Below are 27637 nucleotides of genomic sequence, written 5' to 3'. Positions count from 1 at the left end.
GAGTAAATTTATTTTTATCCTACTTCATTTGACATTCTCAGAGATGTGGAACTGTCTTTCCATTTCCTCAAAAGTTTTATGGCAGTCAGCCATTCAAGGGTGTTCTTTTGAATATGAACTGGAACAGAGCAGAAACTTTTAGCAGAATGTCTTCTGATCTACATGTGAATATATATTCAATTAGAATTTTTTCATTTGGAATTGATAGCCACCTTATATTTCTCTTTGCTATACCTACTGTCTAAAAATGGAAACAAATCGGATGCAACCAGAAACCATTATGTTTAGTAAAATTAGCCAGTCTCAAAAAGACAAATGTCATATGTTTTCTCTGATCTGTGAATACCAAAAACTCATAGGAATGAAATAGTCATTTTGGGATATGATTGTAGTTTTTAGCCCTTGTTTATACTCCTGTGGGATTGTGTTCTCCCTACTTTTTACTTGTTGAATATTATGGCTAGTAGGGAATTAAGCCTGTGAATATAGAGTGGGTTAAAAGTATGGCTTTGCAAAAACTGATGAAGAGAGGGGAGGAAGGGAGGAAGGGGCATGGGGAAGAGCAGGGGAGTGGGGGAAGTGTGGTTGTCTTCTTGGAACTGTACCTATGGAATGCATAGATTATTTATATTTATTTATTTTTATATTAATAAAAATTTTAAATGGAAAGCCACTGCACATATAAAGCATTAATTTCCAAAATGAATAATATTATCAATTAGTTGCCATTAAAAACTGACATCCAAATTAAGCTGCATTGACATGACCTTGGACCAGTACCTTTGAGTTTTCCTGGAAAATGTGATTTTCCTTCATGATGTTAGAGCTTCTCTTTTCCAGCTACCTTAGAGGATAAAGCATCGGTTATAAAAAATGTTGTGCCTTTTTCCTATTTAATTATAATTAAATTTTTAAAAAATATTATTTATTTGAAAGTCAGAGTTACATAGAGAGGAGAGGCAGGGAGAGAGAGAGAGGTCTTCCATCTGATGGTTCATTCCCCAGTTGGCCACAACGGCAGGAGCTGGGCCAATCTGATGCCAGGAGCCAGGAGCTTCTTCTGGGTCTCCCACATGGGTGCAGGGGCCCAAGGACGTGGGCCATCCTTTACTGCTATCCCAGGCCATAGCAGAGAGCTGGATCGGAAGTGGAGCAACCAGGACTAGAACCAGCGCCCATATGGGATGCCGGTGCTTCAAGCCAGGGCATTAACCCGCTGCGCCACAGCACCAGCCCCATCATTAAATTAATTACTTATTGTTTGGAATTGGACTCCACTAGGGTACATCAGAAAGTTCATGGAAGAGTAGAATTAAAGAGTAAGTTTATTTTGATGTAAAAAATTTTTAAATCTACGCATAGATTTTAAATAAATAAATCTATGCATAGTTTTTGGTCCATTTTTGGTCCATTAAATGCATTCTAAGTACACACAAATAGTCCTTAACTTCTCTCCTATTGTTTGCCAAGTCTGAAAGTTTAGTGAAGCCCACATGAACATTTTCACCTAAAAGAGCTTAAGAGTGAAGTCTGCTTAGACAGGGAAATATGGAAGTAAACCTTCTTCTGTTCTCTCTCCTCTCCAGCCACATCGACGTCCACCACCGGGACAAGTCACCTTGTCAAGTGTGCCGAGAAGGAGAAAACTTTCTGTGTGAATGGGGGCGAGTGCTTCATGGTGAAAGACCTTTCAAATCCTTCACGATACCTGTGCAAGTAAGGAAAGAAACCCTCTGTGTGGCTTACATCCATACCTGCTTATTCTGGATGATTTTGTGTCTCATGATGGATCGTTGCTTTTTTCCGATTTCGTTGCATCCTATTGAATAATGCCATTTTGCTTGTAGAGTGTTTTGGAACATCAATAGCATTTGTCACTCCTGTGTTTTATCCAGAATTGGTTTTTGTTCTTTTCAGCATGTATGGGTTTTTTTGTTTTGTTTTCTGGCCTTTGTATTTATAATGCTGCTTTCTTCATGGTTTTCTTCATTGTTACTCAAAAAGAGTTGTGTGAATATCACAAAACCCTATGATTTTTGATACCTACTTCTCCATCCAGTGCATAAATTAAGCTGTAAGATAATGTTCCTTTCTTATCCCAGTGGTCACCTGCAGGTGAATAGTTCAACTAAGAGACATAGAAGATCATTGACACTTGGAATTATCTTATAGTTTCATAAGTCTTTTTTAGAAGACTTATGAAAATGCACTTAGGGCTGATACTGCTAGTGGTCGAAAAGCTAATGGCTTCTATTTGGAAAAGCATTTAGTGTGTGTAGCATCATTGTATGTAGAAAGCAGGGCTCTTTCATGCTCTGCTGTTGTCTATAGATACACCATAATGGCCCTTTCTTTACAATGACCTGGAGTGGCTGATGTGCCATTAGGAAGTATCAAATTCTCTTAGCAGGCAGCATTAAAACAGTGACATTGTCAGTATATTAAATATTTAAACCTGTAGTAAAAATGTGTGAGTCCCATGAAAGCACGTGTTTATTGTGCCATGAATTTCATATCTGCAATTGATATTTATTCCATAGATGGTATGTGGATTCATAATTTGAAGTGAGTAGAAGGTGTTTAATATCTGTTGAAATGTTGAAAAATATACAATTATTTTGCTGTTGACCAATAGCTGTGTCCCAGAAGCAAGATATTTTAAAAGCAATTCCTTTAAAAATACAGTGTAGAAGATCTAACAGATCTTGCAGGCATTCTATGATAGGAAATGCACAATGGGTACATTGTTATAAGGTAGCAATGTTTATCCTAAAGCAGGAAAAACCATTCAATCATAAAAATTGTCTCTTGTTCTAACACATCAGTATGTGACTTAACTGTTGATAAGAAAGAGCAAGTCTAGTAGAGAGGCAGTTGAATTATGAAAAGAATAATTAGAAAAATTTAAAAGGCTTGCAAAATAGTTAACAAGGCTGTTTTCTTTCTACATTGTACAAATAGGATCCAATGCTTATGTGTCAGCTCTAACAAAGTATTTTTGGAAGTAATGAAGTGTATCTTCAAAGATGTATGTTTTTAAACTAACACAAACATATACACCATCAATTCATTTATTTATGTACTTATTTGGCAGAGATACAGACAGAAAACTCCCACCCACTGGTTCACTCTTTAGATACCTGAAACCTCAGGACTGGGCCAGGCTGAAGCGAGGAGTTTGGAACTCAGTCCAGGGCTTCCATGTGAATGACAGGGACTCAACTACTTGAGCTATCACCTGTAGGAAGCTAGAATAAAAAGTGGAGTTGAGACATAAACCTAGGCACTGCCAAATGGGAAGCAGTCATCTCAACCTGTGTCTTATTAGTAGTCCGAACACCTGCCCCACCACACACACACACACACACACATTCAGTTTTGTAGAAAATGTTCTGCCTCTCACAAAGAAGTTTAAGATTGTGCTTCTATGTAGTGGAAAGCATGGGACCTCATGGCTGTGACCTCCTGCCTTCCAGAACTGCTCCATGCAAGTAGGAGAAGAACCAAAAGTTTATAGCTGATGTTTAAAAAATAAATATGGTCAGTTAGAGTGAATAAAGAACTATGGAATAAAATGTTAGAATTCTAATCTCTTACTAAATTTCCCCTTCCTAGAAATAGGTAATAGTAATAAGCCAAAGTAAAATTATAGGTAACAGTCTTACAAAACTTTTATAGCAAGGTAAATATGAGAGTGTGTAGAAAAATCATTCCTTTAGGATCTGAATGATCTCCTATGACTGTTTTTATTGTTTAAAAATTAATTGACATTTTGATCATTAAAACATTCAAATCTATCTGGCTGTAGCAGAATAATAATCTGTCACTTTTGGTGTTTGTTTTGCTGGCTTGCAGTAATTACAGCACAAACTGGCACCCCATGTTCATCATAGGGAATCGGGATGAGTAAATTTTATAGTTTCCCCCAAGATTTTCTCTGATAAACATAGAAAATACCAGAAGCTGAGAAGTATCATCTCTAAAATATAAGATTCACTTATTATATAGAGAAATCTTGTTATTCCTTCCTAATCTTAGGCATACAATGTAATTGTATTTTCATAAGTCTCCCTGAAAGGACGTTTAAAGTACTTTAAATTCTTCCCCCTTTTAAACAATTAGTACCCATTTTTTCCATGTCTTTTACCTTATTTCTTCAGAAAAACAGCTGAGACTGCTATGTTCTAATTATCATAATGAAATGTGATCATTTTTCATCACAGCCTTTGCAGATTTACAAGCTGAGTGAAACATATTATAGTTTCTGAATATCTCTAAGGAGCCAGTGCAATCATTTTTCACATATTAATTTCAGCCATTCTGTAGCCCTCCCCTATCTCATACAAAACTTGCAATCACATAACTGCTGTTCATTTGGCCCATTTGGGTATTATGTCAAGTACTATAATTTTTCCTCACCCATACAGTTTCTCATTAAATTTTAAGCCAATCCAGAAAAAAGAGCAAATTTGCTTTATTTTTTTAAGTGTGGAAATGCAATGCATATTACTCTCCTAATAATTATTGAGGTAGCAAACCATGAATGAACATTGCATCCCCAAGTTAACTGTCTAGTGGATGACACCAGCCTTGTATTCTCAGAAAAATTGCATATTTTTAGTTTTGCTCTTGTTATTGGAATCTTTTTAGAAGGTATTAAAATTATTATTTGATCTTATTGGAAAGAAAATCTCTGATATCTATGATTTTTATAATATATTTTCCATCTTTTGGACCATTAGTCTATCAAAGCAAGCCAATACCTTGAGGGAAGAATTGAAGTATATTTAACCTCCAGAATACTATGGGCCTTTTTTTGTTAAATGAAAGTGTATTTTTTTTTAATTTCTATATTAAAAACATCTATAACATTAAAAAAAAAAACACGACTCAGAATTTTAACAAAGGCATATAATATACCATGACTTATGATAATATATTGTTCACTAGGCGGCTTGAATAGAAACAGAAAACATAAAAATGTTGCATTGGCTCATCATGGCCCTGTCTATGAAGCCAGTTCATAGTTTCCATATGGCCCATCTGTCTAGAGCAAAACATTGTTGAAGCATGAGCCACATCGTTGAAAATCAGCTTTATCCCTGACCAAAGACATGACTCAGAAACACCACAGGCATAGAAATTTCCAAGTAGTCTCCCTGGTCACCTAATCCACTGTTGTCTTCTTGGGAGTTGGAATAGAAGATTTTACAGCAAATCTCTTTGGTCTCTCCGTTTAGAACAAGGTGTTCCAAATGGATTAACCATATAGCAGTTACACACTTCTCTAAGGAGAGGTTTGCTGCTTACTTGGACCTCACCCTGGGGAGTGTGTGGAGATTTCAGTGTTGGTTCTCATCTTTTATGTTTTTCTTTTCTCCACAGTAATTTAAAATTTATCCTGGGGAAAATAGTTACTATTCCAGATTATATAAACACAGGAAAAGAATCATTCTAATTTTTTTTACCCTCTGATGCTCTATGTAGTTATGTGGTTCAAAGAAACCAAGATCATTTGAACATGAAATTGTCCAGATTTTCCTGTTTGTCTTTCTTCTTAGTTCTTGAATGAATATTCTCATATTTGCTCTTCTCTGCAGTTTTAGAAATGTTTTAGAAGATATTAAGGTAGATTTTTTATCAGGATTATTTTATATTGGCTGTGTTTATAAATCTGAGAGCTGCCCAGTGAACAGATGTGGCTTCATCATGTGGGGATTAGAGCTTTAACCACCAATTTTGGTGAGCAGTCTAAGTCCTTCCACTTCGCCTCTCTGGACAATATGTTTATAACAGAGTTAATATATTCTCCAAATTTTTTCTCAAGGAGTCAGTGAAACTAAATGAGTTCATTGCTGCCAAAGTACTTTTGTAACTTGGAAAAGCAAGGTTTTTTTTGTCTCCTTCTAATAAGAAGTAAATTGTGGTATTACTTTCTCTCTGTAGACATTGGAAAAACATAAACACCTGTCTTATCAGACTGTGTTATCATGCTTAATCCATACTTTTTCATTTTATGTAATGCTCGCAATTTCTTATTTGGTTTTCTGAGGCCACCAGCTAGCATTACAACTTTTCAGTTGACAGGTCATTTCATATCTCTGATCATTAGCTTCATTATATGCAGAAACAAAAAGCAAGCAAACTAAGACATATGGGTGGTGCTTGTGCTTTCAATGGATTTTAATGATTATATAAAATTTATGTTTATGAAACCATATAGGCTCTTACTGCACTCAATATTATTGTAAGACACAATTATGAGCAACATGTAACTATAGGAGATAAAGTCACAACAAATATGTTGCAATAAATTAAACTCACTTAGTGAAATCTAATTAAGAGTTGTGTATAGAATAGCTGTAAGCCAGGCATTTTTGGAGACACAAAGAAAAACCATTGTCTTGGGGTCCTGGGAACTTAGTCTGTTTAAGAAAATGAAATAATTGAAGAGGCAAATCAGTGATAATAAATATATTCCTAATACTACAATGCTGATTATTAGGGTAACTAGAAAGTAAAGATGGGAAGGAAAAGACTGTGGTAAGTTAGAAGGGATTTCATAAACACAGCCATCTTTAAGGAGCTTTTCCTCTCTTTCAGGCAGAAATGGAGGTTGCAGCCATCTTTTTTGGTGCTACATGCCAGTGCTCCATTCTAGGGAGTAAAATGAACAAACAAAAAACCCAAGAGCTCAGTTTATGAGAGCCATAGTCACTTGTGGAGCAGGAGAGTGACACCGTGAATATAGCAGATGTTTGGGGGAGGAGGGACCTGTGTATAGGTTTATAAGACTTGGCCACTAGGTAAAAGAAAAGTCAGTGCTGTTAACCAGACTTAAGGTTTTATAAAGTACTGGCACAATGATGATCACATAACATAATATTTATTTGTAACTGGATTAATAGAGATAAACAAGGGGATGATGATTCAGATCCACAGCTGTGTCCTGCAGCCTCGGTGTGTTGGCTTTAGAAAGAGAGATGTAGAGGAGATAAAGGAGATGCACTGGGTTAGAAGAGCATCCAGACCAGAGAACACACTGCTAACTCTGCTCCACCTCCAGCCCTGGAAGAGCTCTTTCTTCAGAATGGTGTTTCCTTGCCTTAGCACCTTGTTCTTGCATGCTGTGACGTTCACAGATAGAGACAGTGTTTGAGAGAGAAAGCGGATGGGACTCTGCGGATCTAGATGCTGAGTTCTTCATACAACCATGTCTTGTATTTCCTCTCTGATCCTCATAGTTCTGGAATCCTGCTGTTACCAGGGATTCATAGGCTCATTGTGATCTTGACTCACCCAGGTAGATTGAACCCATTTAGATTCAGTTTGGCCTAACATCAGGTGCATTGCTGACCAAGCCTTGCTTGCTTCGTTTTTTCCCATCTATATATGTTGAACTACTAGAATGGCCCTGTGCCCTGCTGAGGATACATACTAAAGGAAACCATACTGGTCTGTCTTGTGGAGTCTGTAGGCTACGGAAAATAGCAGTCGTGTTTCCAGTAATTAATTTGATAATAAATTATAGATGTGCCAAGTGCCATGAAGCGATATTTAGGGAGCTAAGGGAATGTACAGTAGGGACCTGAACTAGTCAGAGGCAGAGGCCCTATGAGAAAGAAAGCTATACAGTTCTGACCTTGAACCGTGTATGGTCTATTTAAAGTGCACACTTGTGAAATATTTATATTGAATAAGTAAAAGTGGTCATTTAGATGTTTCATCAAGGCTGGTGGAATGGAGGGACTATTCAACTGCTCTGAATCTCTGAGCTGTTGGATGAAGAAAGGAAGTGCAAATTAGCCGTCAATATGTCGTTTGTGTCACAGTGACACGTAGATACAGGGGACACGGATTGACCCCATATCCGATGAAATCGTTTGACCCCCAACTTAAGGATACATCATGCAGAGTAAACATTGGCCAGGGTTTTTGTCTGCAGATGAACACTACAGAACAAGCTGTACAAACAGAGCTTTAGGAAGGGCACGAAGGTTCAAACAAGGAGGAGCTAATTCATAAACACTGCCACCCTCCTTATTGAGATTGTGTGTCCTGAGCCTTGAAAAACAACATTTGAGAGTTGGGATGACTTAATTTTTTTTTCTCAATGTTTACTCAGGAATCTAGTGGGGCCTCTGTATGTATGCTGCTATCTCATGGATTGAAAACTAGTCCCTAGTTGATAATAAAAAAGAAAAAAAGAGGAGACACACTAGCTGAGCAGTGATGGGAGGTATAGCTTGGATCTAAAGGAAACATTATTGGAACATCTTATACTTAATATTTTCTTTAATGATGTTGAAGAAAGTATTCCCTCTAGGAAATAAATGTCTTTTGCAGATGAACACTAAAATACAAATTAGAAAAGCATATACAGACGTCAAGAAATTTCACTTGAAGGTAGATAACGAAATGAGGTTCATCTTGGAAAAATGCAGAGTAATCATAACAATGCACTTGGGAAAGAATAATCTACAATACAGACCCTCAGCCAGTGAGTGGGTGAGTTCTGGCCAGAATGCTGAGCCGACTCGGGGGTCAGAAAAGTCCGTGTTTGCAACGTGATACTGTAGAAAAACAGAGCAGCACAATTTGTGCTGGTGCAGACACTGCCAACCTGCATTTGTTCAGTGAGAGACAAAGGTCTTGGCGTCTCATGCTTAAACCCACCAGTTTCCCCTGATACATATTTATTTCCATGTCCATCATTTGATCTTCTTAAGGATCGGCACCAAACAAGTCCTTTCAAATGTTGTGCGTTGTAGAGGGAACTGTCACTGCTGGCACTGAGGAAGAGGGAAAAGACAGTAGGATTCTGCTTTAGACAAAGTACTCTTAAAATTGTCCAGACATTTTATTGTAGGCTGATGATCAAAGAAGGAATAAAGTTGCTGACTTTATCTCCATTTTGCCTGCACAAGGAGAGCCTGATGGAAACTGAAACCAAAAAATAAAGAAACAAAAGGCTACCTAGGGCTTGACTGTAAATTGGCAGTAAATGATCAATGTTTTATAAAATCAGCCAACCCTAAATAACCAGAAGTTTCTTGGGCTGTTTGAATATCTTTGAGTAGTCTGTAACAAAAAAAAAAAAAAAAAAAAGGAAATGATTTATTGTGTTAGGATATTAAAAAAACAATCCAAGCATGAACTTGTTCTTAAAATACATGCATATAATTTATTTTATGGTAAGCATGTCAGGTTATTAACAGTATATTATAATTAAGAACAGTTCTTATAATGAATTGTTATGTCCTTCATTTAATGATCATAATTAAAGGTATACCTAAAAAGCCATGGTTTGAAAGGTATAGAAAACTTAATTATTAGGAAGTGCTTAGTGGCTGAAGGGAAATAATGTGCCCTGCAACTCATTTGAAGTTTTGGATCAGACATGTAAAGTTATAACACTAACTAAATCGTACCTCTTCTCACTGGGAAAAAGCAAATTTGTACATAACCTTCATTTGTATATTTTTATGGATTTTTTAAAAATGAAACTGTTTCATCTGGATCTAGGTAAAATTGGAGTATGAGGATACTCCAAAAAGTTCATGGAAATGGCATTAAAAGATAAGCTTATTTTGGTGCAAAAAATTTTTGAAATCCATTCATCTGAGGAGGTCTTCAAAAAAGTTCATGGAAAATGAGTACTATGAAGAACTATGCACAGATTTCAAAATATTTTGTAAGGAAATTATCTTTTAATCCCATTTCCCACAAACTTTTAAAGTCCCCTTGTATTTTAATAAATGCTACTTCAAGACAAATATTCTCCTCCACCCACCCAAAAATATAGTTTCTATTTTGCAAGTGCTAAACAGAAATCTTGGTTAGTAGATTGTTCTGCTTTTTTGAGTCCTAGGTAAACTGATATTCCAACATTAAGCTTTAAATTTGACATAATGCACTAAGTCTTAAGGAATCATGGAGTCTTTTTCAGATTACAAAAAATAATGTTAAATGTTTTTATTTTGGGAGTTTCTATTTAAAAAAGTAACTCCCAAATATTTGGGAGTTCACAGAGTAGAGTTTCCCCTAAACTGCAGAAGGCAGGTGTCCACAATTGACTTTACCTGGCAAGTCTGTTGACTGTATGAAGATCTCTCTTGACACAATTAGACACCACAGTTGGATCTCAGATTAGTTTAACAGATGTTTTCTGAGAGGCCTTTGTATGCCAGGCATGGTGCTAAGCATTAGAGACATAAAATGATCCAGACGTGATCACTGTCTTTTTTTTTTTTAACTTTTATTTAATGAATATAAATTTCCAAAGTAATTTTATTAATTATAAATTTCCAAAGTACAGCTTATGGGTTACAATGGCTTCCCCCCCACCCATAACCTCCCTCCCACCCGCAACCCTCCCCTTTCCCGCTCCCTCTCCCCTTCCATTCACATCAAGATTCATTTTCAATTCTCTTTATATACAGAAGATCAGTTTAGTATATATTAAGTAAAGATTTCAACAGTTTGCACCCACACAGAAACACAAAGTGATCACTGTCTTCACAAGCAGATCAACACAGGTTAAGTGCAGTGAAAAAGATCAGGATGGGGTGCAATGCAAGAGCAAAAAAGGGAATCCTCACCCAAAATGGGGAAGTGGAGGAAGGGGAGGGTGGAAGAGAGTTTTCTAGGTTCAGACAAAACAATGGCTTTTCATCCCACGAAGAACAAATATAGAACAAGGACTATCATGTTAAGAGTGAATACTGAGCATTTTGGACTAGTAGTTTAGACACCCACGTTCCCACATTGGAGTACCTGAGTTCAATACCTTCCTCTCCTCCTGACCCCAACTTCCTGCTAATGCAGACCCTGGGACACAACAGTGATGGTAAAGTAGCTGGGTTCCTGCCATCCCATGGGAGACCTGGATTTCATTATCAGCTCCTGGTTTGGAAGTGACCTAGTCCCAGCTGTTGTGGACATTTAGGGAGTGAACCAGCAGATGGAAGTACTCTGTCTCTCTTTCTCTCCTCTCTTTGTTCCCCCTCTCAAACAAACCAATAAATATTTTAAAAAAGAGTAAATACTAAAAATTTTTAATTAAATAAATGGTATAGATATTTTTGAAACTGCAACAGGTGCTTGATTATTATGCAAATTCTTAGATTCTTCTAAGAAATAAAATTCTTAGAATTTTCCCAGGCCCATGCCAGAACACATTTTTGAAAATCAGATTAAGTTTACCATATTCTTATTTTACAGGGCTAATAATAGAAATGTGCCAGAAACAGATAGTCTCCCTATTCTGTTAGAAATCATTCCATAAGATGTTTGTTGGCTTTTATAGATTGAGATCATTTCATTTGCATATGCTTTCTCCACACAGTCAATGCAGTAAGAAGTTTGCTCATACAGAACTTTCTCCTCAATTTCTGCTTCCAGCTGTCTGATTGGGCAACAGCTCTAGATGTCTGTGAAAGTTACATAATGACTTCAGATGCTGATACTTGAATTGCTTGGGTATTTGCGATTTGTTTTATCTCTATAAAAGATGATTTTGAGAAGCCCTTGGGTCCCTAGTCCCTAACTCGTAATATCTTATAAAGAAGTGGTGTTGGGGTTTTCTAACAGTGATTTCATATGTTAAGATGAACTTCAGGTTCTAGAACTTTCATAGTTTTTTTGATAATCACTCTGTTAAGTCCCTTCATTTTATCACTGAGGAAAATGAGGCCCAGTATATCCAAATGACCCGCCCATGTCCAACCAACAAGATACCGTGGCTCCAAAATAGAAGGCTTCCACTTCCATAGTCTCAGTCCAGGGTCCCTTACGTCTTGAACTTTAATGTACGTACAACTTTCTTGGAGAGCTTGTTGAAATGAAGATTCTTACCCGGTAGTTTCTGCATTTCTGTTAACACGCTCCAAGGAGATGCCGAGGATGTTGGTCCAAGGACCATACTTTGAGTAATCGTAGCGTTTTAAACACTAATAAGTAACACTAAGAAAACTCCTCTCCCAAGTGAAGGCAAACAGATATAGCTGATAATTCCAAAAAGAATCAGCAAACCTTGAATAGTACTAGTGTCAGTGCACCAAATATTGTATATGCTCTTATAATAGAATAAGCTGCCATCCCATAATTCTAGATTCCTACAAAACATCATGTTAGAAGTTCATAAATATTAGAAAAATGACTGGGTGAGATTTTTGACCCCATTTATGTCGCATACCCTCTAATCATCAAACTGGCATATTAGATGCCTAAATGACGATTTTCTCTTATGGAACTCATAATTTCTCAGCTACTTGTGTATTTTATATATTAAATAAGGGTATTTCTCACCTTAAATGCTCTCTCTCTCTTTGTTTTCTCTCTCTCTCCCACACACACATACACACATCCAGCCTATTCAAATATTTTACATTATATTCTTTATATGAAATGGATGACTCTATTCTCAGTGTAAGAATTTATATTTTTGTCCAGAATGTAACAAATAAGATGAAATCATCTTCATAGAATATAACCTTAATTCTGGAATTACCTGCTTTAATAGACTGTATGTCTATATGGGTTTATAGTCCTGATTCAGAAATAAGTAAACAAATCAAAGCACCATTTACTTCAGAAATTATTTTATCAAAAGAGATTATATGATGGCTGGCGCCATGGCTCACTAGGCTAATCCTCCGCCTGCGGCACCAGCACCCTGGGTTCTAGTCCCGGTCGGGGCGCCAGATTCTGTCCCTGTTGCTCCTCTTCCAGTCCAGCTCTCTGCTGTGGCCCAGGAAGGTAGTGGAGGTTGGCCCAAGTGCTTGGGCCCTGCACCCGCATGGGAGACCAGGAAAAAGCACCTGGCTCCTGGCTTCGCAACACGCTGGCCGTGGCAGCCATTTGGGGAGTGAACCAACAGAAAGGAAGGCCTTTCTCTCTGTCTCTCTCTCTCACTGTCTAACTCTGCCTGTCAAAAAAAAAAAAAAAATAGATTACATGGGAAAATTTCCATTTTTGGCATATGTCTATGAAGACATTCTTATTGAAGCATGTAGAATGATATTTTTATAAGAAATGACCAAAACTCTCAATTCAATACTTTTAAGCTATTATTATTTTTCATAACATTTTATTTCAGTGTATTTTTTTAATTCACAAAACAAAAATTGTGAGTTCCTTATTCACTATTTTCTCTAACTAGATCTTTATTTCCTACAGCAAAAGCATTCTAAATTAAAATCATCTATTTATATAAAAGGTTTTTTTTTTTTAAATTTTTATTTGGTTGTTTGAGAAGCAACGAGCAGAGAAAGAAAGAGTTTCCATCTACTGACTCACTCCAAATCCTCTCCCCAGTGGCTGAAACTTGGAGCCAAAAATTCAATCTAGGTCTCCCACATGCATAGCAGTCCAATTTCTTAAGCCATTGTCACTGCCTCCTAGAGTCTGATTAACAGGAAGCTGGAGTCAGAAGCTGGAGCTGGGTCTAAAGCCAGGTACTCCAATGTGGCATGCCAGCATCTTAACTGGTGTCTTAACTGGCTTGCCCCTCTTGAAAGTGTCTTGAAGAGTTCAAAAGCACTCTTCCAATTCAAGATGTTTATCTTTAAGCTGACTGGTGTTATTGTTATTCATCTGTGTTTAACAAGTACTCATGCAGCCCAAAGTCTGGAACTGCTGGTCTTTAATTTTGTAGCCATTCTTCATGAAGTAGGAAAATTACATGTACCAAATCACTTGGTAACATTTTTGGCATTTGGTTTGGTTTGAAGGGAAATAAAGAGAAATCATCCCTGTATTAGCAAAAGTGAATAGTTTTATTTGCATCTCTGTGATATCCAAAAGTACTTATTTAATCTGCAGAAGAGTTTTATAGAATTGGTAGGTATGAAGGTGCTATCAGAGCAGAATTGTTAAGGTGCTTTGCATGATAGCTATTGTGTAGATGAGCGATTAATAACAAATATGGCTGTAGGTGTTGGACATTCAAATAAAGATTTTTTTTGTCTGTATCACTTGCTTCCTAGATCATTTTGGTGACCCTATTTATTACAGCATGCTACTGGATAAAATTAATCAAGTCCAAAATGCTTAGTTCCTAAGCAACAAATGGAGCAATTTTAAAGGACTTTCATATTTAATCACAGTCTCATTGCATAACCTTACAAAGAATAGGATATCAAGATTCTAGAAGCTTGATAGGTATAAGTGAATAAAAGGTAAATTTTATATAATTTCAATATGGATTTTACCTTAAATGCAGTGTGAAATCTATTAAGTACTTTTGTAGAGGAGTGGTTTTTTAACTTAAAGTCTTTGATTTGGGGAGATTGGATTAGTGATATTGCAGTAAGAGAAATCTTCTACTGTATGTATTTCAGCATTAAAAATAAGACTTTATTTGTAGTATCTTTAAAAAAAAAGGAATGTCATTTTTCTTGTCAATAATGACTAGAGCACAAAAGTCTTTGGCTTCTGTTGTTTAGCAATGTAGCTTACAACTTATAAAATAACTATGACACAAATACAAAATTCATTGTATAGAAAAGAAAAAGCCCAGGATCACTTAATAGTAAAAGATATGAAACATATGAATGGAACCGCATAAGCTGTTCTCAACTCCAGTGTTTCAGCGTGGTAAGAGTCAATGCTTAGTGTCAAAGGGAAAATGACAGCTACCCAGGCCTCGTCACCCAGCTTCAACTTCAAACCTCCCTGTAGTTAAATTCTAGCTAATCTTTTTGAAGACTGAAGCAAACAACAACAACAAAAATCTGTCACTGAGCGTTTTCATGGGACATGGTTTTCTACGTGTTTTGTCTTGTCTTTATGTTGTTCAGTACCAGCTCATTTTTAGGACTCTTCATATTCCATAGGAGGAAAATTGCCAGTCTGAAAGTTCAGTGTCTTTAGCATTCTATTGCTTATCACGTTTTTGCCCTTTAGGTGCCAACCTGGATTCACTGGAGCAAGATGTACTGAGAATGTGCCCATGAAAGTCCAAAACCAAGAAAGTATGTTAAAATAATCTGAAATTTGCTTTCTCCCCCAAACTACAGCAACAATCACTGCCAACTTGGTGCTTTGACACCTCAGTCGCAACTGATGCCTTTTGTTCTAATTATGGTTTAATCACTCAGGGCATAAACCCATTCAATATCGACCTTGTTAACAACACGGATCGCAAAGCGATAACAATGAAAAGAATGGCGGGTCAGAAGCTGGCCCCAGGATGCTCTCAACCAAAGCAGGCAAGCCAACCAAAAAGGCATTTTCTTCCCACATTTTTGACTAAAGCTCTCAAGAACGAAAGCAGTCACTTAAAATGCTGGGAACTTTCTATTCTACCAACCCAAGAACTACATTTCGTCTAAATTTTTTTCTTTTTTTTTTTTTAACCATCTGGGGGAAATGCCAGAGACTGAAAGCCATGATTAGGAAGAAGACTCAGTTCCTGAGGGTGAACTCACCAAGTTCAGTCAAATGACACTGAAGGAGCTTCTTTCTAGCATATATTCACCTCTTCTCTTTTTCTCTGTTTTTTCTACCATTGTTTTTTGTTTCTTCTCTCAGGTGCCCAAATGAGTTTACTGGTGATCGCTGCCAAAACTACGTAATGGCCAGCTTCTACAGTACGTCCACTCCCTTTCTGTCTCTGCCTGAATAGGAGCATGCTCAGTCGGTGCTGCTTCCTTGTCGCTGCATCTCCCCTCAGATTCCACCTAGAGCTAGATGTTTGCCCAGGTCTAATATTGACTGCCTCTGCCTGTCGCATGAGAACATTAACAAACGCGATTGTATCACCTCCTCTGTTCGTGACTAGTTGGCTCTGAGATACTAATAGGTGTGAGAGGCTCCAAATGTTTCTGAAGTTGCTCTGGCATCATATGATATGAAGTGATAGTCTACATGAGCAGTGCAATGATAATAAAGGTGTGTAAAAGTCTCACTGTTATTGATAAAATAAAATCATTCCACTGAACAGTCCATCTTCTTTATACACACAAAGGCATCCCGAGAAGGATGTCGCTAAGCTGTAACTAATATGCTGTTGAAGTGATGGTAAGTTACGTTTTGTTCAGAATGTGTTATTTATAACAAATAAACATAATGAAAAGAGTTCAGATGTTTCTCTTCATTAAGTAAACAGTTTGGGTTTAGCTTATAAAAAGCACGGATCAGGAAAATTAAAAACAAACATTTCACAGCAAATGAGATGTCCTTGCTTCAATTTATATTGCCTGGAAAATGAGTAATTAAGGACTAGTATAAACAGTCATTTCTTTATGTTAACATTGACTTCTGGAAGCATTTATTCATGTTAGTTTCAAAGGTACTTGTAATAGAAAATACTTATTTTAAAAATATTTATTAGTTTAAAAGATAAGAGTTCAATTCTAGAATGTCCATTTTTATATGCAGAACTTGGAAATCCTGAAGGGTCTCTGCGATTCGTGGAGCTTTAAACATCTTTACTGAGAGATCCAGTTCACATTCTATATAAGTGCTCAGATAAATAAGTCTGTATTTGTCTTTTTGTGAACTGGAATTACAGCTTTTGACTCTGGAACATTCAAAACATTGTATGTAAAGTGTGTTCCATGTAGGTATCCATTTAGAGCAAGCGTTGGCACATTGATTCAGGTAGCAAATATTTCAGGGCTTACTGGGATGCCCTCTCTGTCAGCCAATCAGCTCTACCATAGTAGCATGAAAGCAGCCGTGGACAGTGTATCAGCTGATGTTCATGGCTGTATTCCATCAAATCTATTTTTAGAACAACAGGCACTTGAATGAATTTGTCAACCTCTGATTAGATTGTCAATTGCTAACCCTAAAAACTATTTCACATAGCTTATTGCAGTTTAAATTCACATAAGAAAACATTTGTTGGAACCTAAAAGAATCAGAGAATTACCCTTGCTCTGGTGCATGCAAAGAGTAAGGTTCTATTAACTAATGTTAACTGTTGTGGAAGTCATCAGAATAAATTCTGTAATGCATTGTAGGGAGATGAGATCCATAAAACTCAATCATATATTTAGTGAGGTGGTAGGCAGCATGCCAAAGATTCTGTCACAGATTGTTTTCTGTTATTAAAAAAATCTATAAATTGCCACTGCTAAATTTTCAAACAGAGTCTTCACTTTATTCACAAATTTTTAAATAATATGCATTTAGCAGGCAGAATTGTTCTCGCAATAGCTGTATATAAATTAACTTTTTAAAGCATATAGGATAGAAAGTCAAAATAGAAGGGAAAAATAGAATTGTATTCAACACATAAAAGACATTATTTTTAGAAATGTGTGTTTGTATTCAAATAACATATGTTTAGCAAATCCTTACGATTACATAAATACAATAAAATAATATTTTACAATGTAATGAAAGTGCTGAACATGTCAGTTCTGAAGTTCTTGGTGTTACATAAAGTTTCACTATGCATTGAAGGCAGTAGAGAGCTCATTGAAAATGAAGAATGCTAGTGCAGTTAGGTCTGACAACAGACTTTCATAAGATAACATGAAAAGATAACCACTATGTACCTGATGTCCACAATGTGACTCCTTAAATAAATCATTTGGAAAGCTTTCAGTGACACTTTTGGAGAACATCCAAGAAATTAGCATTCATATTGAACTTGATTTCAGAAAGATTGATAGGAAGCACACTTAGGAACAAAATCTGTAGTGACTTTCACCATTGGTGCGTCATGTCTGGAAGACCAGTAGCTTCCAATCAGAAAGTGCTTTCCAGTGTGGTCTCGCTCAGTTAGTTTTCCTTTCTTTTTTAAAAAGATTTATTTATTTACTGGAAGAGCAGAGTTAGAGAGAGAAAGAGAGAGAGAGAGAGATCTTCTATCCACTCGTTCAGTCCCCAGATGACTGCAATGGCCTGGAGACTGAAGCTGGGAGCCAGGAGCTTCACCTGGGTCTCTCATGCGGGTGGCAGGGGCCAGCCCTTGGGTCATGCTCTGCTGCTTTCCGAGGCCATTAGCAGAGTGCTGGATTGGAAGTGGGGCAATCAGAACAAGAACCAGTGCCTATTTGATTTGGGATGCTGGCGTCTCATGCAGTGGCTCAACCCGCTATGCCACAATGTCAGCCCCAGTTTTCTAACCTCTGTGTCTGATATTCTCAATTTTCATTTCTGAAAATCCCTACGGAGAAGGTAGGAAAATAACATTTTGCTGCTCTAAGAACATATTGTTGAAGTAGCAGTGAAGGCTGAAAAAATGATAGAGAAAGTTGCTACAATAGTCAATTTAAATTTGTTTTTAGGCGTAAATTTTAAGGGAAAAGATAGTCCCCAGGTTCAAAGAGAAACACTTAAAGCTTACCAAACCACATTTTCAATCGAAGAGTGTCATTCTAAAAGAATGTACAGTCCTTTTTTTAAAAAAATGATAACACATTGACTCTGATCAGAATGTCCTCTCAGGCATTTATTGATTTATGAAAACTGATTTAAAATATGAAAGAAAGCAGCAAATGTATATTTGATAAGGCAGCCAATTGCCTTTAAATATAACATATTTATAGTACTTTCTAGGAAAATACTGTCAAGCTTAGTCAGCTTCAAATTTGACCTCTGCTGACACAGAATTCCTTGTTGAAAGGACTGTGTCCATCATATGTGGTATACAGTGTGTGTGTGTGTGTGTGATGACAATCAATAATTGATTTATAGACTTAATGGAAGAAAAAAGAAAAAGCATCTATAATGTCAATGGTCAGGTAGCGGGGAGTGTGTGTGTCATACACAAACTAATATATAATAGGAACTTATGATTGAATAACTCATTAATGAATATTATAAAAGAGTACAATTTTAGAGCTTTGGGGCACATTGTCAAGATAAATAAACTTAGCAGATATCCTTAAAAGTCATTTTGAATCTTAAGTTACTACTACATCAGTCATTTGCATGGATTTCAAAATGCTTTAAAAACATGCTGAGTCATGTATTTACCAAACATGTGTACCTTGCTAACAGTAGAATCAAGACATACTCCACTTAATGAAAAATGATCATAAATTCAAACTGAGTGCGAATGACTTTGCAGTGTGTGTGTTTGTGAGAGCGCTCATGTGCACATAAAAACTGGGGAGTAAGGAGAAAGTCTTCCATCACATTTCAAAGGGCTCAGTGGCAATACGGATTGGTTTATGTGGAAAAAAAATCTGCGTTTATAAAGGTAAGTCTAAAATTAAAGGTCAGACACTAAATCGATCCTGTTTAGGATCTGCATTAGCAGAACTCCTTTAGAAATCTCAAAGATGCAAAAAGTCAAGACTATAAAACTTTAATGTACTTTGCATAAAAAGGCCCAAAATGTTAAAAGAGTAAAATCCTGAATGTCTTCAAATTGTAACAGAAACCATAATTGTATAGATGTATAATTCTGGCAAAAGCAAGCTATGTTATTGTTCTCTAATGCAATTGAAAATTTAAATTAACCTATAGGTTAATCACTTTTCTTCAAATAATTATAAAATCCTAAGGCAAAGGATTAGTGAGTCAATATTTAATAGTTTCTAAAGACTTAGATTTAAATTAATTTTTATATTGCTTAGGGCACAGCAGGAAATCACATGTAGAAAAGGAAAGTGAATTGTTTACAGTAACCTTTGTGTTTTTGAATTATTAATTTAATTTGAAAATTGTAATGGCTAGGCAGAAATTCAGTAGGAAGCGTGTGATCCTAAGCCAACATATGATTAAATAGAACAGACAGAAAGTAAGAACCTCTTCATAAAACAGAAAGTGTTTGCATATCCCAGTGTTTTGACTCAGGATGAAAGAACCGTAGCTACCTAATGGTAACAATGAATTAGAGCAGAATTTGATCCAGGTCTAGTATGAGTGATGCATGTTTCCCCTGCTTGTTTCCTTGTTAGGGCTTATGGCCAGAAGAGATTCCAGATTTAAGTACCAATTTCCCCTTGAATTATTTAAAATTGGAGCTGCCTGATATGAATGACTTCCCATGAAATGAAATTATAGTTAGGCTCACAGACTTACCTATAAAACTGTAAATTCAGTAATATGTATGCATGGGCATGCTACTAATTTTATTGAAGACTTAACTAAGCTTTCTATGCAACTAATATAGATCATTAGCAGTGTTCATGTAGGCATGGAATAATGATTCTCTGGAAGGGGATTCATAAATATGTCTTGATTTTAACCCTTAAATTATTACTGACTGGTAGGAGGAAAAGGCAAGAAATGGATGGGATTCTAGAGAGAAAAATTGGGTCACATCGTTATGGAGATGAGTAAGGAAATTTATTGTCCAGCTTCCTTGGAAAAATGATTCTTTTCTTCACTTTGATGTTCCACGGTTTATATAAAGAAAGCAAATGGGGAAAAATGCCAATTTGACAAATTGAGTATTGCACAGAGGCAAGAGAAATTCATTTAGATTTGAATAAATTATTTTGCTGTGCACATTTTGCAACCGCATTTACCCTAAATCCCCTATTTTTAATTTATGAAAAATTTATGTTATTTATGTGAGTACCCTGGGCCCAAGGCAGAGGAAACTACTATGAGTATAGGTAATGCCTCCGTTATCATTATTACTTGATGCATTATTTTGATTTATTATTAATTATAATTATTATTTTAACCTGGGACACTTGATTTCCTTAAGGGTAGTAAGCTTTCTTGGAAATATCCCAGGAGCTTTCAGAGTTTTGCTGTCCATGAAATTAGTCTACAGTGAGCCTGAATGCAGTAGATGGCCCATGGTTGGTGTCCTGAGGTGTGTTTCCTGAGCTGATAACCCCTTCAGCTGGTGGCCAATATATTTCATGTGTCTTTTGTCCCAGAGTGCCCAGTGAGGCGTATGTTAGTATATGCATTTTGCCAATGAGACAGTAACTTGTCCAAAGGCGCTAAAAGGTAACTGACAGGGGCAGGACCTGAGACCAGGAGGACTCTGACACACTTACCTCCTGTTTTTCCCTGGCTACGTGAAGTACTTTCTCCGTGCTCTATCTGATGTTTTTGTAAGAGTAACACCCCTCCACTACATTTTTCAAACTTAAGAGATGCCTTGTCATATTATCAGAGCGCCCTGATATCTTTCAAGTCATTGATTCAGGGAATAAAATATAGACTTCTGTTTATATTCTGCCGCTCATTCTCACCTGCCTCTCCACCACAAGCGCGCACACGCACACACACACACGGAAAATGTGCTAGTCTTCCACATGACCACCCTTGATTATCAGTTTTTGCTGCAAGAGTGTTAAGTGTTATTCCTTCTTGGAGAATTTCTTCCTTACCTCATGACCTCAGGTGAGCTTGGATAAGTTCGAGTCCCTGAAGTCCTGGGGCTCCAGAGTCAGGTGCTAGGTTCAGGGCTCAAGCCTTCAGTCCCCATTCCTGGGCAGCCCTGAGGTGCTTTTCAGTTCCTGCACCCATGGACTCAGCACTGTGTAGAGGTGGCTCTCTTGGTACTCAAGAGAGCTATGTCTCCCCCTCACAGCTCAACACGCTTATATTTAAAAAAATTTTTAAACGAGGCATAGAGTTCTGCAATACCACACAAAAGAATATGAAAACACTTGATTTCTATGAATGAAATATGTTAATCTAAGTGGTGCAGAAAGTGAAAATTCAGAGAAGAAAATAAAGCTAAATAAGATAAAGCTAAAGACAGATAAGTAACCAAAAAAAAAAACAAGAAATAAGTCCATTGTGATAAGATTTTCAGACCCAATTAGTATGCACTTGGCTTCTCTTCCCGGCTCTGCCACCGTATGGTTTGGGCAGAGAGTAGGGTGGAATAAACCCTCTTTCGCCTTAAAAAAAAAAAAAAGTGGAATAATATACCTTCTATGATTATAAAAGTACTTCTGTTCGTGAACAACAGAGTAATGTAAGGACGGTCCAGCTATATAACTTCTCCCTCAGTAACATCTTTTAAGGGTTAATAAAGACACAATGTGCTATTATTTGCACGTCTTATAAAAAGTTCCCTATGTGGACTCGGGGGGGCGTACCTGAGCACTGCTGCATTAACCAGCCACCATTTGTCCTGTTCAGTGTGCACGCACAGAGAGCTGTAATAGTCATGTGTAATGTGTTTTGGAGTGCGGTGTATTGCTCTTTTCTGAAACTTTTTCCCTTTCTTTTTTTGTCAACTTTCTGCATTGGCAGAGCATCTTGGGATTGAATTTATGGGTATGGACCAATCATCATTCCTTTTAGCCTGCAGATTTTAGAGCCTAAGAGCTGAAATCTTTTTCCCTTCCTACTCTTACTTTTCAGTTCCTAACTAATTTCCTTTTTCTTTAGAAGGGATCATACAGCTATAACAATGATTTCTCTGCTCTCAATCTATGATTAGTCTACCAAAATGGCACTGAGTGCAGCAAGTGTGAAATTCCCAAGCTTCTAGAGTTCAAAATCACCTCACCTGCTGCAAATTGACATATAGCCCACTTTGTTTGATTGGATCTGTCTATGCTGTTATTTTCAAGCCAGGGTAAGTTGGAGTGTGGTCCATAAGGCTACAGGGGAAACCAAAGCAGGGGACTTAGAACAAAAGAAACTGTAAAGATGTATCCCTTAAAAAACATGCCACATCTTGGATGGGAGTTTGACGTCGAATATAAAAATTATCAGCTTAGTAACCTAGAAAGCCCTTCAACTGCAATATTAGATGTGCAGACTTGAACTACTCAGAAATGCTGCAGATATTCAAGTCTGACTCTAGTCAACTTCATTATCTGAGGAGCAGAGAAATAGGCAAACGGAAAGAAAGAAGCTTTGTGCTATGTTAGCTGGAAATTCCGGAGCTAATGGAATTACATTTGAGTAACTAGGATTATCCGGACAGGCCATCCAATAGAAATGTTCACACTGTAACCATGAAAACAAAATCTCCCGAGAGCACATGAAATCCAGGCACACATATCCCAGAGACCTTCACCTTCAACAGTGGGGAGAAAAGGCCAGAGTCGGGAGGAACAGCCATCTGTGCTATCTTCCCAGTGACCCCGGCACCCCACCAGCCTGAGCTGAATGCTGCCTGCAGCCCTGAGGTGGGCTCATGGGGCAGAAGCGCACCTGCTCCTTACGCTGCTGGCTGCAGGGGCGACGTGCAACCTGGGCACCTGACCGCTGCTGCCTCCTCTTGGCCATGACAGCATGCTCTACCCCTAGTGGACTTTCCATAGTTCACGGGAAATGAGGCAGCTGCATGCTTGGGATGGAAGCTCAAGGAACTGCCCACACCTCCTTCCCCCAGCAAAAAGAAACATAATTCCAGGAGAAAACTCTTCACTTGATGAGAAAATTCCCAAGTTTCTGTGGATGGGGCATTGTGTGTCTCAGAATATCTTATCAGAGTGGGAGCTCAATAGGGAGACCAACATCACCGTTGGGTTTTCTTCCCTCAGGATGAAAAGTAATCCCACTTCTGAAAAGGTTTACTGGCCTTTCCTGAAGGGAGGAAAGATATCTACCATCCCTCTCTTTTAGCATCAACAGCATATTCCTTGCTTTGTAGCTTAAGGGTCTGACTATAGAATTTAGTATTTCTGTTCCTGAAAAAATTAAATAAGATAGTTCAGGGATCAGTAAAGTCGTCTAAGGATCAGTGAAGACAAAGGCACACTTTCCAGGGGCTCTGTGGCTCCAGGCTGGCCTGTGTATTAAACTACTTCACTGTATCCTTAAGAAAATCAGACCTTAAACATCCTTTAAAAAAGTGAGAAAGGTGAGGGCCTTGTCTCTTGGCCTGGCCAGCTGAGGCTGAGAAAGGGGCTTGATCTGATTCATGTAATGTATCCAAACAAACCTTAGACTAATATCTCAGAGACATCCCCCCTCTAGAGACAGACTCACAGATGGGACTGACTCATTCCTGTTGTTAGCGCTGTCTCTGATTTGCGCCTGTCCTATGGACCCATTCACACAAGGAAAAAGGTAATATTAAAGGGGAAAAGAGCTAACGGAACCCGTTGCTTGTATCGTTTATCAAGTATGAGGGTACTTCAAAAAGTTCATGAAAAATGGAATTAAAAGGGTTCATTTTTGATGCCAAATATTTTGAACTCCATGCATAGTTTTCTTCATAACATGCATTTTCCATGAACTTTATGAAGACTCCCCGTATTTGTCCTTTCACACATTCATATGGGGACGGGTGTGGCTGCTCTAGTACAACCATGAAAAAGTCTAATGGAAATTTAGATGAGAAACTTGCAGTGCATTTAGTAAATGCTGATGCAGATACAGAGCTTTAACCCCTCATCTGTATTCTGTGGGCCTTGTCTTTGGTTCATTTTAATTCTTTCACATTACCCTTTGGCCATTATTGAACTATCTTTTTATTTCCATGAAATAATCGTTTTACGGAAAACCATGTGTCTGCCTGCATAACAAGAATGGGCAAGTCACTATATACCATTTGTTCATGAATCCAGCTGAATTTAGTCTTTATCATTAACAACAGCTAGAAGAAATCTTGTCAGCAGACTCCCTGAGACTACATAACTTCGTTTTCCTCAATTTGGCCCATGCATATGTCCCCATTTTTGAAACTCACAGAAGCAGTGTCCCCGCTTTCTCTAACGATAGAATGTTAGGGTGTCAGGGAACAAGTGTGGCTAAAACCTTGCCATTTCAGTAGGACAAGACGTAGAGTAAGCAGAAGAGCGCAGAGTAAAGTAGGACCTCCAATTTGTTGGCAACCATATGCACACTCTTTGACCAGCTCATCGCAGAAAAGGAGACGGGCATCCCCATTCCCGCGGAGGAGGGCAGGGGTGGGCGGGAGGGGTCGGGTGAGACCTCTGCTTCTTAGACATGTATGCTAAAGACTGATGGGGATGCCAAGGGTAAGAAGGGCGGCTGCAGTGGCATTAGCGCTCAGGTAACACCTGTTCAGAATGAGATCTCTGTCCTGTGGCTCTGGGGGCGGGGAGGCAGCAGACACGAGCAATTAACATGTCAGCACTTACACTCCATGTCCTCGTTTGACTTCTGCGGCGCAAAACACCGCGACACCAGCTCTGTGTCTTCTGGTCCAATGCACCAGCTGCTTTGCTTTCTAATTGTGGCTTCCACACAACCGCTAGCCCAGGTTAGGCGTTATGCTGTATGGGATAACCCTTCCAACTCTGCATCCACCTCTTCTTCCCACCCCAGCATTTCCTCCTTCTGGTTTTCTTTGAGTTATTTATTTTTCCTCCCTTAGTATCAGGCATGCTGTGCCAGGGACCCCAGATGGCTCCTAATCTTTAACCTTGTTTTCCCTTGCACTTCACTTCCTCGCTCTCTCTGTCATTCTGCCAGTCTGTCTGTTCTCTTGGTTTGTTTTTCCTTTCCACTTCGAACCCTTTGGTTTGTTTTTGTATAATCTATGCAATATTCTGGTCTTTTACCTACTGACTTCTTTTTTCCTTCTACTCCTGTTAATAATCAGTACTCTATTAATTTGATTTGACAATGTTCTTGACCTGTTAACTGGAATTTGATTATCGTGGGCTCGGCTTGTAGGAAACATTTTGTTTTGAATGATAAGGTCCACTGTATCATAGAAATTATAGTCCACTTTTTCATTTCAAGAAAAGTTCCTGGGAGTTGTCCTCTCTCAATGTTCTTTGGGGGTTCCTTGTTGATACCCACACGAGACAGCTCCATTTATACAAAAGTCCTAGTTCTGGACCAGTTTATTAATCACAGTGGCAAGTAAACAGTTTGTTTATTTTGTCATGCCTGAGTTCTCTTTCTGAGTGAACTTGTGAAGACCTTCCAATAATAATAACCAGATCATTGGAAGTTCGGGTCCTAAGGGATCAGGGTCCTCATTAAGTCAGCAAATCTTTTTAAGAACTTGACCTACCTTAATGTAATCAAGTCATCCCCCAAAGAAACTGATTTGCAAATAGAAAAATTTCCGTGAATTAGAGATTGATTGCAGTAACAGTACAGTAGTATCTTAGGCATCACACTTCCTTAGTATAGTGTACATTAGCTAATTTGCCAAGTTGGCCAATGCAGGAATGTGCAGTCTCTTCCAAATTGTACGTCATTTGTACAAATGACTTCTTTATAAAGTAAATTAGTTCTCTGAGTACAATTGGTAAAGTAATAAGAATTGTCCTCCCAAGGACTCCCCTGCCTATTGTATTGGGCCTTCTATGATACAGTGTCCCACTGCTCTGAATTGTGTTGCTTCTTATGTTTCACCTGTTTTACTGTGAAAACAGGTATCCTGAGTCAATTGACTTGCTAACTACAAGCCAAGTTCATGTTTGCAAATGTCTTTGAATTTAATTTTTGTTTAAGTTAGAAATGACTCTTGTAAAGACCACTGGATAGCAAATGCTGATATAAAATATGTGGGAGCTACAAAGAAGTGAGAGACAAGGGGGCGAGGGAGAAGGGTCTCACGGGGCCAGTTCCAGCTCTTTTCATTGGTGTGCATTCCTGTTGTCTTTGCAAGAGATTTTTATTTTCTTTGCAAGAGATTTCTTTAAAAAAAAAAAAAACTACAGAATTTTAACCCAATAGTTATTTTATTATTAATGTTTATGTCTTGCCAGTTTCGTAGCACATATTTTTATATATCTATTGCTTAAAAGTAGAGTAATTTTAGGGTATTTTTATTGTAAGTGGCCTCAACTGGCTGTGTTATGGATGATCAAAGTGTAGTACAGAGCATGTTGTACCTTAGAAATGTGTGTAAGCAGAAAGAATTGCCATATGTTTATTTTCTTGTGAACATGGACAGTGTCGTGCAGCATGCCAACTGTTGGGTTGTAGTGCGTCCTGGCAAGTGTAGGTGACCTTTGGTGACATCTGCTTTCATCCCTTTCCAGAAGCAGAAGAGCTCTACCAGAAGAGGGTGCTGACCATAACTGGCATCTGCATCGCCCTGCTGGTGGTCGGCATCATGTGTGTGGTGGCCTACTGCAAAACCAAGTAAACCTTCCTCCTCCCGCTTTCCCCTCTCAGGGCAGAGACGCAGGAGCCAAACCAGGCTCCACAGCCTAGTCTTGGGTTGGGGGAGGCTCCCTCCCTTATTTTTCTCCTTGAACTACTCATTGAAGACCTTTCCTAATGACATCCATTGGAAAGCTGTGCCTATTTGTGTGACAGTACACCGAAGATTTGTGATACAGGACTTTAGCACCAGGAATGGATAAAGGATTGGAGGAACAGGCTTGTATTTCCAGGAGTGCCCCATAGGTGGGGTGGGGGTGCAGGTGCCATGCCTTATTTAGCTTTTCCTTATTATGATGAAATGCCTGAGGCAACTAACTCTTTAAAGAGAAAAGGGTTACTTCGCTCCTAGTTTTGGAGTTTCGAGTCTCTAAGATGAGAGGCCCCATTGGTTTGGCCTCTGGGGAGAGCAGTTGGATGACAGTGATGCAGTGTGAGCGTAGGAAGGATCATTTGGCCAGCCAGGGAGCAGAGACAGTAGCCAAAAGAAGGCTTTCATAAATTATGAGAACTGCCTTCTGAGGGCACGCCCCCTGGTGGCTTAAGTCCCTCCCACTAAACCCCATGTCTTAAAGGTCCCTCTGACTCCTAAGAACACCACTCTGGGAGCTGTATAACAGATGGACTTTTGAGGGACATCCAAATTAATATCCAAACCATAGCACATCCCATGCCAAGAGGGAGGTGAGTCCATCACTGCTGA

General features: G+C 38.1%; 1 protein-coding gene across 8 annotated transcripts in view; it reads left to right on the top strand.

The window, feature by feature from the left end:
* Window positions 1-27637, top strand: part of NRG1 (neuregulin 1) — a 1197015-nt gene that overhangs the window by 1157514 nt on the left and 11864 nt on the right. For 3 of the 8 annotated variants that reach the window (XM_062213033.1, XM_062213034.1, XM_062213037.1), the window contains 4 exons: window positions 1587-1716; window positions 15535-15593; window positions 22138-22161; window positions 26811-26913. In XM_062213033.1, coding sequence (XP_062069017.1) covers window positions 1587-1716; window positions 15535-15593; window positions 22138-22161; window positions 26811-26913 — 316 coding nt within the window. Of the gene's footprint in view, window positions 1-1586; window positions 1717-14907; window positions 14976-15534; window positions 15971-22137; window positions 22162-26810; window positions 26914-27637 lie in introns of those variants that run through there. The other 5 variants (XM_062213035.1, XM_062213039.1, XM_062213040.1 and 2 more) reach the window with 3 other exon arrangements.

The sequence above is a fragment of the Lepus europaeus genome, chromosome 16 (assembly GCF_033115175.1).
Source record: "Lepus europaeus isolate LE1 chromosome 16, mLepTim1.pri, whole genome shotgun sequence".
Taxonomy (NCBI): domain Eukaryota; kingdom Metazoa; phylum Chordata; class Mammalia; order Lagomorpha; family Leporidae; genus Lepus; species Lepus europaeus.
Note: the sequence above shows the minus strand (reverse complement) of the source record. Positions and strands in the feature narration are given on the sequence as shown.